Below are 15,515 nucleotides of genomic sequence, written 5' to 3' on the forward strand. Positions count from 1 at the left end.
TTTCCAAGACCGCAAAAGAGGCTTGACACTTCCTGCGTATGTGCTAGCATATCAGTAACTCACAGCACCTAATTAGCTAGACCAGACAATCTCGCTTTAAGTTGGCAGATTTTGTTTGATTGTTTCTGGTGGTGTAGTCATTCTAGATGGATTCCTAAGACATGCTAACAATGCAAAGATTAAGTCTGGTCTGGGAATGATAGGCAAGAGCCATTCGACTCTGCAATTTGGTGCATGATCTTCAGTGTTGTATTAAAATCTGCCACTGGGCAGCCAACTCTCATTACCCATATTAGGAGGGATCTTAGCAGTGGCATGGATAATCCACATCAATGGATAATCTAAACAGCACTTGTGCTTGTTTAAAAAAAATTAATTGAAATATTTTTCGCAGTAGCAAAATTGACTCCTAATTATACTTTATGGCAAATACTGAAATGATTTTATGTCCCCTAAGCTCATACCAGCTATGCAGTAGACAGCAGGGAGGGCGGGTGGAGAGAGCTCAGAAATATCTTTGTGTCTGCTCAGGGGAAAGCTAATCCAGGCTTTAAAAAATCATTTTGGGTAATTCTCAGTGGCTCTAGCCACAGGGAGATAATCGAATAAAGAGGGCGCGTGGTTTCTATGGTGTTGGCAGCCCCGGCATTTCTTCAGCTCATCTGACTGCTCTGACGGGGTGGACCATTAAGCTGGGGAACTTGGATAATACAGGCCTCGCTTATCTTAGCTTTGCTGTCACTGTTTTTCCCTTCTCTACTTGGGATCTCATCTTAATGAGAATGCCATCAGATGCAATTACACATTTTTTTAATTATAAAAATTTAATTGCAACTCTCCTCTCTCTTTTTCCTCTATTTCTTTCTTCCTCCTCTTTCTTCCATAATTTCATTTAAAACTGGAGAGGAATGGAGTGACTCCTAGGGATAATTCAGTGCATTTAAAATTAATAGTGCATATCTTGCAGAGGGAGCAAGCCATTTTCTCTTTAAGAAAAGGAATGAACTTGAAGTTTGTTCTTTCCAGTTCCTGGGTTGAAACCAGGCATCTTGCTTATAGCTGGAGCATGTTTGCAAGGGATTTGCAACCTCCACTGTGGCTACAGGAGTGCCAGACACATCAGTTTGGCAGGTGATCTGTGCCCTTGGTTGGGCTCACCGTTGGAGGGGAACAGCACCCCTCTGGTTTGCATCCTGCTGCACCTAAGTAGTTGCAGGCAAAGTGTGTTTGCCTGGTGCTAAATTTGCATAGGAGTTACAGGATATACCAAAATCCCCAATCAAATAAAGATCTTATTTTCATTTGGCTGCCCCAGTTTCTAGCAGTTCAAATCTACTAGTGGATCAGCAAAAAGTTTTCCTAAGATGGTCAGAAAGGTAAAATAGATAGTAAGTTACTTGGAAGGTGAGTAATCTTGTATAAGTAACAAGGAAGTAATTATTTGTTTATGGCAAATCAGGCAAACAAGAGGAAGAAGCTAGTAGTTTTTGTTTTTGAGGGTCCCTAATGTGTTCCAGTCATTTTTGACCCTGTCAAAGACTAGGTTTAAACCATCCCAGACCTTTTTTAAAAAGGAGACAGTCCCACTGCTGCTTCCAGGCCTTCCCTGCTCCCTGTAAGCTCAGCATTATTTCTCTCCTGGCCATGACTTCATATCTTCTTTGTTGGCCTTTCTCCATTCCTCTAAATTGAGGCATTTCTCCAGGGCTCTGTCCTCTCACGATGTCTCTCTATATTCTTTCCTTTGTCACTCTTATTCCCTTAGATGAATCTTTCTCTTCTTCCCTAAGCATATTTTTGTTCTATAATGCTGTCCTTTTGAGTCTTTGGGTGTAACTCCTCAGTGATCGACTAGACATTTATGCTTGAAAGTTGTGATAGCACCTTCTACCTTCAGCATCAGTCTCACCCTCCCCCATCACATTGTGATTTGCATAGCCCCTCCCCTCACTTCTCTGTTTGTGTTCAGGGGGACTCCATTCTTCACAGTCTCTGAGGCCTGAAATCTTATCTTTGATGCTTTTTTCCCTCATTACTCACATATAATCTGTTGTAAAGATTTGTATTTTCTCCCTTGGTAAAAATGAAAATTAACAAATGTAGTACAAATAAGTACCTAACAAAAACTCTAACCCTCTTACTCATGTGAAATTATGCCAGATAATACATATTCACAGATTTTCTGGCCATCTTTCTGATTTTTTTTTTTTCGAGACAGGATCTGGCTTTGTCACCCAGGCTGGAGTGCAGTGGCACAATCTTGTCTCCCTGCAACCTCCACCTCCTGGGCTCAAGCAGTTCTCCCACCACAGCCTCCTAAGTAGCTAGGACTACAGGTGCACACCACCACGCCTGGCTAATTTATGTATTTTTTTTTAATAGAGACTGGGTTTCACCATGTTGCCCAGACTGGTCTCAAATTCCTGAGCTCAAGTGATCCACCTGCCTCGGCCTCCCAAAGTGCTGGGATTATAGGCATGAGCCACTGTACCCGTCCCTTTCTGATTGTTTTCTCCTGCAAATCACTGGACCACTGCTTTACTATGTTTTCCAACTTAGGCCCTACCTTTCTCCCTCTGCTTTTGGTTTAAAGTTCCCTTAATCTGATTAGATGAGAATTTGGCCTGATTCCTTAAAGGCCCCTTCTAACCCTAAGATTTCATGACCAAAAAAAAAAAAGTGTATGAGGGAATTAAAGTGACAAGGGTTTCTAACATTGGAGGAGGGAAGAAGAGAAGGAGAAAGGAGGAGACAAATAGTACATAAAAACGTAGAAACTGCTCAGTCAGGGCTCACACCTATAATCCCAGCATTCTGGGAGGCTGAGATGGGTGGATCACCTGAGGTCAGGAGTTCGAGACTGGCCTGGCCAACATGGTAAAACATTGTCTCTACTAAAAATACAAAAATTAGCCAGCCGTGGTGGTGGGCACCTGTAATCCCAGCTACTCGTGAGGCTGAGGCAGGAGAATCACTTGAACTTGGGAAGCGGAGGTTGCAGTGAGCCGAGATCGTGCCATTGCGCTCCAACCTGGGTGACAAGAGTGAGACTCTGTCTCAAAATAAAATAAAATAAAATAAACTCAGTCAACTCTATACAAAGGCAATGGTGAAGTGCTGGTCATCATGGCACCACAGGAGTGCACAGGCACGTCCCAGGGAAATTAATTTACTCATTGCTCAGAAACACTACAAGGAGAGAGGAGGATGGCGGGAGTGTTCAAAGCCTTTGTGACTTTGTCCATTTTGTGCTCCTACTGGACTCTTAGACTCCACTGGAGCAGTGGGGACTAGAAGATGCTTGTGCAGTAGGACAGGTCATCTGTAGCCCACCCTTGTCTGCCACAGATTATCCATTGGGGACTGCATGTGAGTGCTGCTGGTAACCACAGACATGCAGGTTAATATTTTTCTTGCCCTGTTTCCTGCCAACCCTTCCTACTTACCTTTACCACTGATACTCTGTTTCCTGCATATGCCGGCCAAATTTTGTACTCACACAATTTGTTGAAGCCAGTAGCCTGTAAGCTTTCCAGCTTTTCTCCCTCTAGGTCATATTTAACGTAGGACCAACAAAACTATGCAAACACTCATATCACTATCTTCATTATCTCTGCTGCTAGTATTTTAAAATAATTTTTATTAATACATAATTGTACATACTTATGGGGTACATGTAATATTTTGATACATGCATACAATTTATGATAACCAAATCAGGGTAATTAGGGTATCTGTCACCTCACATATTTATCATTTTTTGGTGTGTGTGTGTTGGGAACATTCCAAATCTTCTGTCTATTTTGAAATATCCAATAAATTATTGTTAACCTATTATCATCCTACTGTGCTATCAAACATTAGAACTTATTTATTCTAACTATTTTTATACCCATTAACCTCACTTTTTTTTTTTTTTTTGAGACAGGATCTCGTTCTGTTGCCCAGGCTGGACTGTAGTGGTGCGATCTCAGCTCACTGCAACCTCTGCCTCCCCGATTCAAGCGATTCTCGTGCCTTGAAAATCCCAAGTAGCTGGGATTACAGGCATGCGCCACAACACCTGGCTAATTTTTGTATTTTTAGTAGAGACAGGGTTTCTCCATGTTGGTCTCGAACTCCTGACCTCAGGTGAACCGCCTGCCTCAGCCTCCCAAAGTGCTGGGATTACAGGCGTGAACCACTGTGCCCTGCCCAACCTCACTTCTTTTTTCTTTTTTCTTTTTTTTTTTTTGTGATGGAGTTTCGCTCTTGTTGCCCAGGCTGGGTTACAATGGCACAATCTTGGCTCACTGCAACCTCCACCTCCCGGGTTTAAACAATTCTCCTGCCTCAGCCTCCCAAGTAGCTGGGATTACAGGCACCTGCTGCCGTGCCCAGCTAATTTTTGTATTTTCAGTAGAGACAAGGTTTTACCATGTTGGCCAGGCTGGTCTTGAACTCCTGACCTCAGGTGATCCGCCCACCTCAGTCTCCGAAAGTGCTAGGATTGCAGGCATGAGCCACCTCACCTGGCCCAACCTCACCTCTTAACCCCGCACTCCCCGCTACCCTTCCCAGTCTCTGGAAACCATCGTTCTACTCTCTGCCTTCATGCAATCAACTTTTTTAGCTCATGCATACAAGTGAGAATATGCAGTATTTATCTTTCTGTGCCTGACTTATTTTACTTAACACAATGTCCTCCAGTTCCATCTATGTTGCTGCAAGTGACAGAATTTTATTCTTTTTTATGACTGAATAATATTTTATTGTGTGTATATACCACATTTTACCCATTCATCCATTGATGGACACTTATGCTGCTTCCATATCTTGGCTATTGTGAATAATGCCACAATAAACGTGAGAGTACAGTTATACTGATACTTCAATATACTGATTTCTTTTCTTTTGGATATATAACCAGCAATGGGCCTGCTGGATCATATGGTAGATCTATTTTTAGTTTCTCAAGGAGCTTCCATACTGTTTTCCGTGGTGGCTGTACTAATTTATATTCCTGCCAGCAGTGTACAAGCATTCCCTTTTCTCTGCATCCTTGCCAGCATTTGTTATTTTTTGGCTTTTTGATAATTGCCATTTTAATTGGGACGAGATTATTTAAAAATTTGCATTTCTCATGATTAGTGACATTGAGCATTTTTTCACATACCTGTTGGCCATGTGTATGTCTTCTTTTGAGAATGCCTATTCAAACCATTTGCCCATTTTTAAATCAGATAGTTTGTTTTTTTGCTATTGAGTTGTTTGAGTTCCTTATATATTCTGGTTATTAATCCCTTATCAGATGGATAGTTTGCAAATATTTTCTCCCATTCTTTAGGTTGTCTCTTCACTCTGTTAATCATTTCCTTTACTATGCAAAAGCTTTGTAGCTTGAGATAATCCCATTTGTCTATTTTTGCTTTTGTTGCCTATGCTTTTGAGGTCTTACTCAAAAAATCTTTGCTCAGACCAGTATCCTTGAAGCATTGCCCCAGTGGTTTTTTTTAGTCATTTCATAGTTCAGGTCTTACATTTAAGTCTTTAATCCATTTTGATTTGTTTTTCTATATGGTGAGAGATAGGGCTCTAGTTTCATTCTTCTGCTGCTATTATGTATAAATGAGAAATGTAATAACAGAAGTCTGTAAACATAAAAAGACTTCCCCCAAATTGAGCTTTTTTTGGCATTTTTATAGTGGAACCCAGTTTCTTCCTTAGAATAAGGAAGAGAAGACAAGGATTCTTCCCCTGAGATCACTCTAGCCTAACTGGCCAGTCAGTGATGCTGACAAGAGGGCAGACGCTGGCTGCTATAGTTGGAAAGCTGGAGGAAACAGATGGGTTTAGGGGTCATGAAGATGAGCATTTGGGTCGCTGAGACCATCCTGACACCAGCTCCACCTTGGCATATACAGTACTCCCTTTGGCATCATCTCTGGTTCCCAGAAAGCTTGAGAGCTAGAGGCTAAGTCAGCTCTTCTCTCAGCCTGACTTCTTTGTGAGACCCAGCTGCTTGCCTAATAGTGGCCAAACCCTATGGCTACAGTAGCAAATTCAGAGCCAGGGGAGGGATCCACGCAAACCTGTCAAACAGGCAGAAGCTACACAGAGCCATCCCACTTGACAGTCCAGTCTCTGTCCTGAACATCTAAAGCCCTTTCTAGTGAAGTTCGGGCCCCTCTCCCTGATCTCTTTCTTCCTCACAGCTGAATTATTGTACATTCAGCTGCATTATAAAACCCTACTGGTTTAGGCCAGGTACCATGGTTCATACCTGTAATCCCAGCGCTTTGGGAGGCTAAGGCAGGAGGATTACTTGAGGCTAGGAGTTTGAGACCATCCTGGGCAACATAGCGAGACCCTCTGAAAAAATAAAAATGTGCTGGGTGTGGTGTGGGTACCTGTAGTTCCAGCTACTCAGGAGGCTGAGGCGGGAAGATCACTTGAGACTATTTGCTCAAGGTTACATTGAGCTATGATCACATCACTGCACTCCAGCCTAGGCTACAGAGGGAACCCCTGTCTCTAAAAATAATAAAATCGTTTAAAATATAAAATAAAACCCTACTAGTTTTGAGTAATACTTGGTATGTACACCTGGAATGTTTGCTGAACTGCTAGGGTGCAGTATGGATAGTGGTAAAGTGTTAGGTCTCCGAGGGAGATTGCCTGGGTTTGAATCCTGGTTTTGCCACTTGCCAGCTATGTGACCACAGCAGCTACTTAACCTCACTAAGCCTTCATTTCTTCATTTTTCTTTTCTTTTTCTTTTTTGAGACAGGGTCCCGCTCTATCACCCAGGCTGGAGTGCAGTGGCTTCATCTTGGCTCACTGCAACCTCTGTCCTCTGGGATCAAGCAGTCCTCCCACCTCAGCCTCCCAAGTAGCTGGGACCACAGGTGTGCAACACCACGCCAGGCTATTTTTAGTAGAGACAGAGTCTGTTGCCCAGGCTGGTCTCACACTCCTGATCTCAAGTGATCTACTGGCCTCGGCCTCCCAAAGTGCTGGGATTACAGGTGTGAGCCACCGCACCTGGCCTCACTTTTTCATTTTAATGAGTATAATAATAATAATATGTACTCCATAGGATTGTTACCAGCACCAGTCCATCTAAAAGACTTAGTACATGGTCTCACACCTCTTTAAATTCCTCTATAAATGGTAGGCACTAATGTTCATGTGCTAATAGGAAATATTACTCTCCTTGCCTCCAGTCCCCTCCCCAGTCTGTAGAAGGCAAATTGAGGCCCAAAAAAGTTCAATGACATGAGCCAGATTGTGAAGCAAAACAACAGAGCAAAGATTGACATCTGGGAGGCCTGCTTCTTTGCTTAGTACCTGTTAGTCCCCACTATTTAGAGGTAGTTTTTCTTTTCTTTCTTACCTTTATACCAAACAAACCGTCTTTCTGAAGCTCCCATTGGTTCATTCTGCTACCTTCAACTGAGAATAATTGAGCACCTCTTATGTGAGAGCATCATGGCCAACCCTGGACACCCAGGAATTGACATAGAATCTGCCCTTGTGAAGTTTGAGCTGTAGTGGTGACAAGTGCCAACAAATATTCACATCCACACATTGGAGTCACAGTCAGGGTTAAGGAGAACATGCCCCCAGCAGGAGCAGCTCAGGCAAAGCCACGAGGCAAAGGAGGACTTTGCAGAACAGAAACGTGGCCAGCATGACTGTAGCAGAAGCCAGGGGAAAGAACAAGCAGTGGAACTGGAGGCACAGGCAGGATTCCTGGCATGCAAGGCTGTGTAAGAGAGTAATGAGAGGTCTTTGAAAGAGTTTAAATAATTAAATGTGCACTTTTAAAGATTACCTAATCACTATGTGAAGGAAGAGAAATGCGGGTCAGAAGGTGGCAAGGATGGGAATTGAGGTATTGGTGGATTGAACTAGGTTGGTGGCAGTTGAGATAGAGAGAAGCAAATGGATTTGAGAGATATTTAGAAGGCAGACATGACAGAATGTATTGATTAATTAGGTGGTGGAGAAGGTGGTGAGAAACTGGTTTGGGATAAAAGATGATCAGTTTTATTTAGGACATGCTGACTTTAAGGCATCTGTGTAGCATTCTCTGTAGGTAGTTGTATTTTTGTGCTCTGGAACTTGGAGGACAGGCCAGGTGCTTCTTTGTAGACCGGCCACTGATCCACTAAGACAGTTCTGCACGATTTGGCCCATTTTCTCTGACCCTGGGCTATCCCTGTTTGAAGATTCTAATGTTGTGTTTCCCTTTGGCTTTTCAGGACTCCAGCCAGGCAATTCCTCTGGTGGTGGAAAGCTGTATCCGGTTTATCAGCAGACACGGTAAGCAGGATGACAGCCTTGTCCATATTTGTGCAAAGATTGGGAAGAACTTCCAGGAATTCTTTGTAGAGTAAGAATAGAGATTGACTTCCCATCCTGACATTCTCAGAAAAGGAATAAGTTCTTATTTGTGCACATAACTTTTGCGACCTCAGAATAGCCACACCTAGACATTGAAAGAAAGGCACCATGTATTTTGACGCAAAATGCCTCAGCCACTTATCACACAGCGTTTTTTTAGCTTGAGAGTAAGTTTGAAATTGCAGCTGTTATGTAAATACAGCTGCTATTACGTGGTAACAGTAGTTTCACCATTACTCACAGTCTTTGCAAGTGTGGGTATCTCCCACTGTACAGCCTGACCATTTTGTCACTTTCTGTACCAGACTAGTTTGAAAACATCTCCTTTCCCAATGTTGCAGTGATTCCTTATAATCAATTTTTGTTCTGGTTTGGTCTTGCTGGATACAGCATGGCCAAGAGCTGAGTTAGTAGCTGGTCTTAAAGCTGTATCCAACTTTTGAGAATCTGCAGAGGCAGGCTGCTTCTCAACCTAGGTGAAATCATACTCTCTTCTACTTGGATGAAGCTGAATCTTATAAACACCATTCCCCACCAGCTACTGGTCTCATTGGACGGAATTTAGCGATGGAAATAATTGCCAGAGAATTGATTTCCCAAGGATTAGAGTGTTTAGAAAGGACAGAACTAGTGCTATGAAAATTTCTAGGAACTGGGCATGAGAAATTGTTTTTAGATGCTGTTCTTTCTGTGATAGGAAAAGGGGCAGAGTGACCTTTCTGGAGCTAAGGAGGTAGATAAAATATTGCTTGTCTAAATTCAGAGGCAGCTATTCTCTCTCCCTCTCCTTGCCTTTTTCTCTCCCTATAAACTGGGGCATTGCTCAGGTTCGTTTTTGGGATAGTAATTATTATAGCATGGTTACAATTGATCTCATTCTAATCAGCTATAATTTTTAAATCTTATCCCTATTCATTTAAAGTAACAGCATTGTATATCAGTATTGAACAGTCAACAAATTTATCAAGTCCCTGATCAATGCTGGGTACCATGCATTGCCATGTAGGAAAGCAGAAACAGGAATAATATACTGTTCCTGTCTTTAAGTGGTTTTATTTTGCAGTTGGGAGAAATAAGTAAGCAAGTGATAAGTTAAATAAAAAGAGATAAGCTGTGGTAATTCAGAATAGGAGTATAAGAAATTTCACAAGATAGTAATGATTAATAGTCAAACAGTTTGCAAAGGTAAGTCCAAACTGAGTTCAGGGGAGGATGAATTATTTGTGCCTAAGGGACAATAGGAGAAAGAAAGTCTGAGCCACTGCTCATTCAGCATACATTCATTCATTCAACAAATACATATTGGTTGCTTATTATATCCCAACAAAAAGATCCTGCCTTCATGAACCTTACATTTCACTGACAGGTGGATAAGCAAATGACCAATTGATCAGCCAGTAAATACAATATGTCAGGTATTGGTGAATGTCTTGAAGATAAGTAAAGCAAGGTGAGGGGATGGAGAAGGAAGAGGGGACACTGTTTGAAGCTGGTTCAGAGAAAAGACTTCTGCTAAAGTGACATTAGGGCAGAGTTGTGAGGGAGTAAGCCTTGTGGTATCTGGGGAAGAGTATCTTGGGGAGCGGGAACAAGTGCAGAGAACCTTGCCACATGCAGGAAGCCAGCGTAACTGGAGCAGAGTGAGTGAAGAAGAAAGCGGCAGGAGATGAAGCTGGAAGCCAGACTCTTAGGGCTTAATGTGCTAGGATTGGATTTTATTCTGAGGGAGATGGGAAGCCACTGGAGAATTTTGAACAGGGAGTCATCTTTTTAAAGGATCCTTGGCTGCTCTCTGGAGATAAGACTGTAAGAAGGAGACAGGAAGCAACTGCAGTAGCCTGAGGAAGACATAATGGTGGCCTAGACCAGGGTGTTAGCCGTGGTATTTGCTGAAAAGTGGACAGGTTCCAGATATTGTGGCGTGAATGTACCTGTTTCTACCCATTACAGGCACAGTGCATGAGGAGACAAAAATTTAGCACATTACTGTGGTGAGGCTCTGGGGAAACAGGCACATTTATATGTTGCTGATGGGAATGCAAACTGATACAACTCTTTTGGAAGGGAATTTGGCAGTATCTAACAAAACTTCATATGCACTTACGATCCAGCAGATTCTAGGAATTCTAGGAATTTACCATGAAGTTACATCTCCAGCAATACAAAAATGCATGCGCACAAGGTTATTTGTGACAGCATTGTTTGTAATTGCAAAATACTAGAAAGAACCTAAATGCCCATACATAGAGGAGTGGTTGAAAAAATTATGGGACATTCATTCAGTGGAGTACTATACAAGAATGGGGAAGATTTACATGAACTGATATGGAGAGATTCCCAGGATATGTTGTTAAGTGAAAAAAACAAAATGTGAAAGAGTCTGTATCGTGTAGAATACCACAGATGCTCCTCGGCCTCTGATGGGGTTACATACAGATAAACCCATAAAAAGTTGAAAATGTACTCAATATACCTAACCTAGGGAACATCAGAGCTTAGCCTAGCCTGCCTTAAGTATACTCAGAACACTTACATTGGCCTACAGTTGTGCAAAATCATCTGGCAACACTATATACTGTAGAGTACAGGTTGTTTACCTTGGTAATCACGTGGCTGACTGGGAGCTGTGGCTCTCTGTTGCTGCCCAGCATTGTAAGAGAATATCATACTACATTTTGCTAGCCCAAGAGAAGATCAACATTGGAAGTATTTCTCCTGAATGCGTATCATTTTTGTACCATCATAAAGTCAAGAAATCGTAAGTCAAACTATTATAAGTCAGGGACTATACATATAGATATTCTTTTGCATTTCATTACCTTTTATGTAAGAGAGAAGAAGATATAAGAATATCCATGTATCTTCTCATTTCTGCAAAAAGAAATGCAGGAAGGATGAATCTAGGAACTAATATTTAATTGGCTACCTATAGGGGATGGATAGAAAAGAGGTGAAAAGAATGGGGCAATGGGAAATGGTAAGGAGTGGCGTTTCTCTTACCTTAGTGTAGTTTTGACTTTTAGAACAACGTTAGTGTTTCCTGTACTCAAAAGATAAATAAGCCGGGCGCAGTGGCTCACACCTGTAATCCAGGCACGTTGGGAGGCTGAGGTGGGCAGATCACTTGAGGCCAGGAGTTTAAGACCAGCCTGGCCAACATGGCGAAACCCTGTCTCTACTAAAAATACAAAAATATTAGCTGGGTGTGGTGTTGGGCACCTGTAATCCCATCTACTCGGGAGGCTGAGGCCCGAGAATCACTCAAACCCAGGAGGTGGAGGTTGTGATGAGATCACACCACTGCTCTCCAGCCTGAGTGATAGGGTAAGACCCTGTCTCAAATAAATAAATAAATAAAGGCAGTGTGTGGGTACAACCCAAAATGGAATGCAGACAGTAACATATAAACCTAACTGTATTACAAGTGAATAACATAACCACAATGAAGAGAATAAGGAAAAAAAATAACCTAAGTAATTTGTCTTGACTATAATATAAATCTAAAGATAAAAAGATCTCTAAACAAATATTTTACAGTAATTAGTAGTTTTTTTATCACACAGATATGGATTAGCAATTCTAAAAGTATTTTATATATATTCTAGGATCAAGCAAATAAATATATTGTGGATTTTTAAAAAATTGAGCACATAGTAGCTGCTCAAAAAACATCTGTTCCACTAAATTGATTTTTCCCAAATAGGGACCTAAGGTATTCATGAACTCCCTAAAAAACCACGGTAAAAATTTTTGTGTGTAGGCATTTAATGAGGATAGAGCTCATAACCTGTGTCAGTCTTGAAAGAGTCTGTGGCCCACTGAATGCTGGGGATTTTCACATCCTAACTATCCTCAAATCCCTTGGGAGGTAGACATTATAGTCCCCATTATATAGATGAGAAAGCTCAGTGGTGGGTGAGGGTGATTCAGGAAGGCTTAAAGGAAGAGAACGGATTTGAGGAACAATCGAAACTGAATCATGATGGGGAAAAAAAAAATTTTCATGAGGAAGGGAGCAATGTAACGTGAACATGAGATGGCTGCTATAGAAATCATTTCAGGAATTCTCCAGGAGAACAACTTTTGGCAGTGGTTGGATTCCGTGCACAATGGAAGGTTTTGTGCCATTTCCAAATAACTTATCCAAGTCTGATGAGTTTTATACTTTCATGTTCGTGTGAACTGAGAAAAAATTTGAAAGATCATGGATGTGTCACTTTGGTTATGCAAGGATTCACCTGCAGTATAATAAAAAGCCAACTGGTTTTTCTCTTTACTTTCTGGAAACCAGCCACTTATTAATGTTTCTCCTTCCAGAATCTAGAGATTCTGTCTGTTGAGCAAGAACACATAGTAGTCCCTCCAAAACATAAGTTCTCAAGAGGAAACAGAGACCAGACCTAAAGAGAGCTCCGTGTGTTCCAGGCCTGCTGCCTGATTTCCAATGAGCTCTCCTCTCATTTCTTCTTGTCCTGGACCCCCAGGCCAAGGCTACTTTTCCTTGGTGTTCTAACCTACCAAAAAGTAACAAGATGATGACACTGTTTCAGGAATGTGTTCAATGGCTTCACCAACTAGAACATAGTGAGTAGCCCGGTTTCCGAGATGACATTTGCTTATACCATGTTGTGACGTGTGGCTGTTTCTCTCAAAGCACTTGTTGTTTACATACTATATTTAAACAACATTATCTGGCTTTTACATCGCATTTGTAACTAGTATTATAGTCCTATTACACTGGTACTAATGAGGTTTTAACGTTGCCTGCCACTCTGTGAGGAATATTCTGGAGATTCCTTTACAGGAGCAGACAACTTAAGGCCTATTACAAGCCAGGTGACTACATTTCCTCTGCTTACTTCTTAATGTTGTTTCAGTTGGATTCAGAATCTGTCCTGGCCTATGTGGTTTACCTCCAGAGGTCTAGCTGATAGAATTCATCTGCTTTAGAGATAAAAGCAGATGAGGCACAAGAGGGTTTCTTAACTGAAGAAACCCTCTAACGGTGGGCAAAATGGAGCATTAGTCTATTTTGTTTTCCTAAAATAAAACTTGAGATTTCTCCAGCATGTCAAGGTTTTTGAAGGATTGTGCCATAACAGAGGGATTTTTGACAAAATGCTTAAGATTGAGACCCAGGGATCCTGAGAAAAGCTGAGCGGTCCTGATGCAATCAGAGATGCTAGTCTAGTCCAACCCCTGGGGCTGGCACTGATGACACACTTGCTGGATTTCTCACCGGTTTTGCAGTTGTGTGTGTGGTGCTGTCTGTAAGTCATGTCCATGCTCAGACTGACCAATGTGGTTCCCAACCTCTGCACTTGCACTCCGATAGGCTCCACAAGCCTGGTGTTGAAGACTGAGTATGATTGCAGCCACAAGGCCTGAGTTTGAGTCCTGGCCCTGGTTCTTACTTCCTGTATAACTTAAGGCTGGCTGTCACTCATCAGTCTCCTCATCCAGAGAATGAGATTGTTGCCAACCTTTACCTTGTTGTGACATTATTATTGTGAGCACCAAGTAATTTGTTTGTGTGAAAGCATTGATTAGCAGCAGTTACTATGCCAGCATTTTTTTTTTTCATGATTTGTTTTTCTCCTCTAATAAAACCAAGAAGTTCTTGTGCACATTATCGTAGTATAACATTCATGCATGTTTGTCTTTAGAGTAAAGCTGTAGTCAGGAACCAGTGCCTAGCACAATGTCTGGCAATACTATCCGTTGACTGATCACTTAATAGCAAGCTTGTTCAACCTGTGGCCCATGGGCTGCAGCACAAATTCGTAAACTTTCTTATAATATTACGGGACTTTGGGGGGATTTTTTCTTTCTCATCAGCTATCGTTAGAGTATTTTCTCTGTGGCCCAAGACAGTTTTTCTTCCAATGTGGTCCAGGGAAGCCAAAAGATTGGACATTCCTGACTTATAGTTTCATGTCCACTCTTTTTCGTAAGTATTGAAAGCATTGCCCCCTTGAACAATCAAACCATGTTAAAACAGCTAAAGCAATATTATAATCTCAGACCTTATGAAACTCCTGATGAGAACTAATGCCTTGACCCATTTCCCATTCTTTTTTTTTTTTTTTTTCTTTGATATAGGGTCCACTCTGTCATGCAGGCTGGAGGGCAGTGTATGATCATAGCTCATTGTAGCCTCTAACTGCCAAGTTCAAGTGAACCTCCTACCTCAGCCTCTTGAGTAGCTGGGACTACAGGCATGCTACAAGTACTGTGCCTGGCTACTTTCAAACATTTTTTAGAGACAGGGTCTCATTATGTTGCCCAGGCTAGTCTCAAACTCGCGGCCTCAAGCAGTCCTCCTGCCTCAGCTTCCTGAGTATATTTTTCTATTCTTGACCCTAGATGATTTTAAAAAAGTACCAATGGGTCACTTCCTTGCTTTACAGATGGGAACAGAGAGGCAAAGACAAGGAAAGGAATCTGCCTCATAGTCGCCCTGGAGTCAGAGGAGTCTCTAACTTGGTGCTTTCTAATGAAAACGAATGCCTAGAAATTATTCCAGTGACTTTTCCAACATCCTTGCACATGTTTTTCTCCTTTGGCCTAAAGAAGAGAGACAGCGTGCTTAAACACACACTGGTTGGGGGAGACAGGTATTCAGCTAAGCTTACCACTGTGCTTGTGAATATGCTTTTTCTTCTTGATCACTTTTCTGTGTATCGCCAGGACTACAGCATGAAGGAATTTTCCGGGTGTCAGGATCCCAGGTGGAAGTGAATGACATCAAAAACGCCTTTGAGAGAGGTAAGGAAACAGTCTTGAAGATAAAACCAAATATTTGCCAGCCCCCTGGGGTATTGGCTCCACCCTTTCTTCCCTAAGAGGTTCCCAGAGGTCAGGAAGCCAGCTTACCTGTCTCTTCAGAGGGTACCTGCTCTCTTGTACACATTCCCCTGTAGATATGCAGGGAAATACCAGGGCACATCCCAGTTTCCTTCTTCCTTCACAGCCCTACCCATCCTGCCTCTTTCATGCCGATGATCTGCCAAAACCCAAGAAGTTAACTATGATATCTGGGCGGTTTATGGCTTCATCTGGAACCCTTGGTGGCAGTTAATATCAAGGCTAATGCGCTTGTTCATTGTAGCCCATTTATTATTTTG

At 42.0% G+C, this 15,515-nt stretch overlaps 1 protein-coding gene across 18 annotated transcripts in view; it reads left to right on the forward strand.

Annotated features, from left to right (window-relative positions):
* SRGAP2 (SLIT-ROBO Rho GTPase activating protein 2) overlaps positions 1-15,515 on the forward strand; it is a 249,373-nt gene that overhangs the window by 206,917 nt on the left and 26,941 nt on the right. For all 18 annotated transcript variants that reach the window (XR_013418269.1, XR_013418285.1, XR_013418270.1 and 15 more), the window contains exons 14-15: positions 8,247-8,307; positions 15,079-15,156. Coding sequence is in view for 13 of the 18 variants with exons in the window: in XM_078004577.1 (XP_077860703.1) it covers positions 8,247-8,307; positions 15,079-15,156 (139 nt within the window). In the remaining 5 variants the exon portion in view is untranslated. The remainder of the gene's footprint in view (positions 1-8,246; positions 8,308-15,078; positions 15,157-15,515) is intronic.

Source organism: Macaca mulatta, chromosome 1 (assembly GCF_049350105.2).
Source record: "Macaca mulatta isolate MMU2019108-1 chromosome 1, T2T-MMU8v2.0, whole genome shotgun sequence".
Classification (NCBI taxonomy): domain Eukaryota; kingdom Metazoa; phylum Chordata; class Mammalia; order Primates; family Cercopithecidae; genus Macaca; species Macaca mulatta.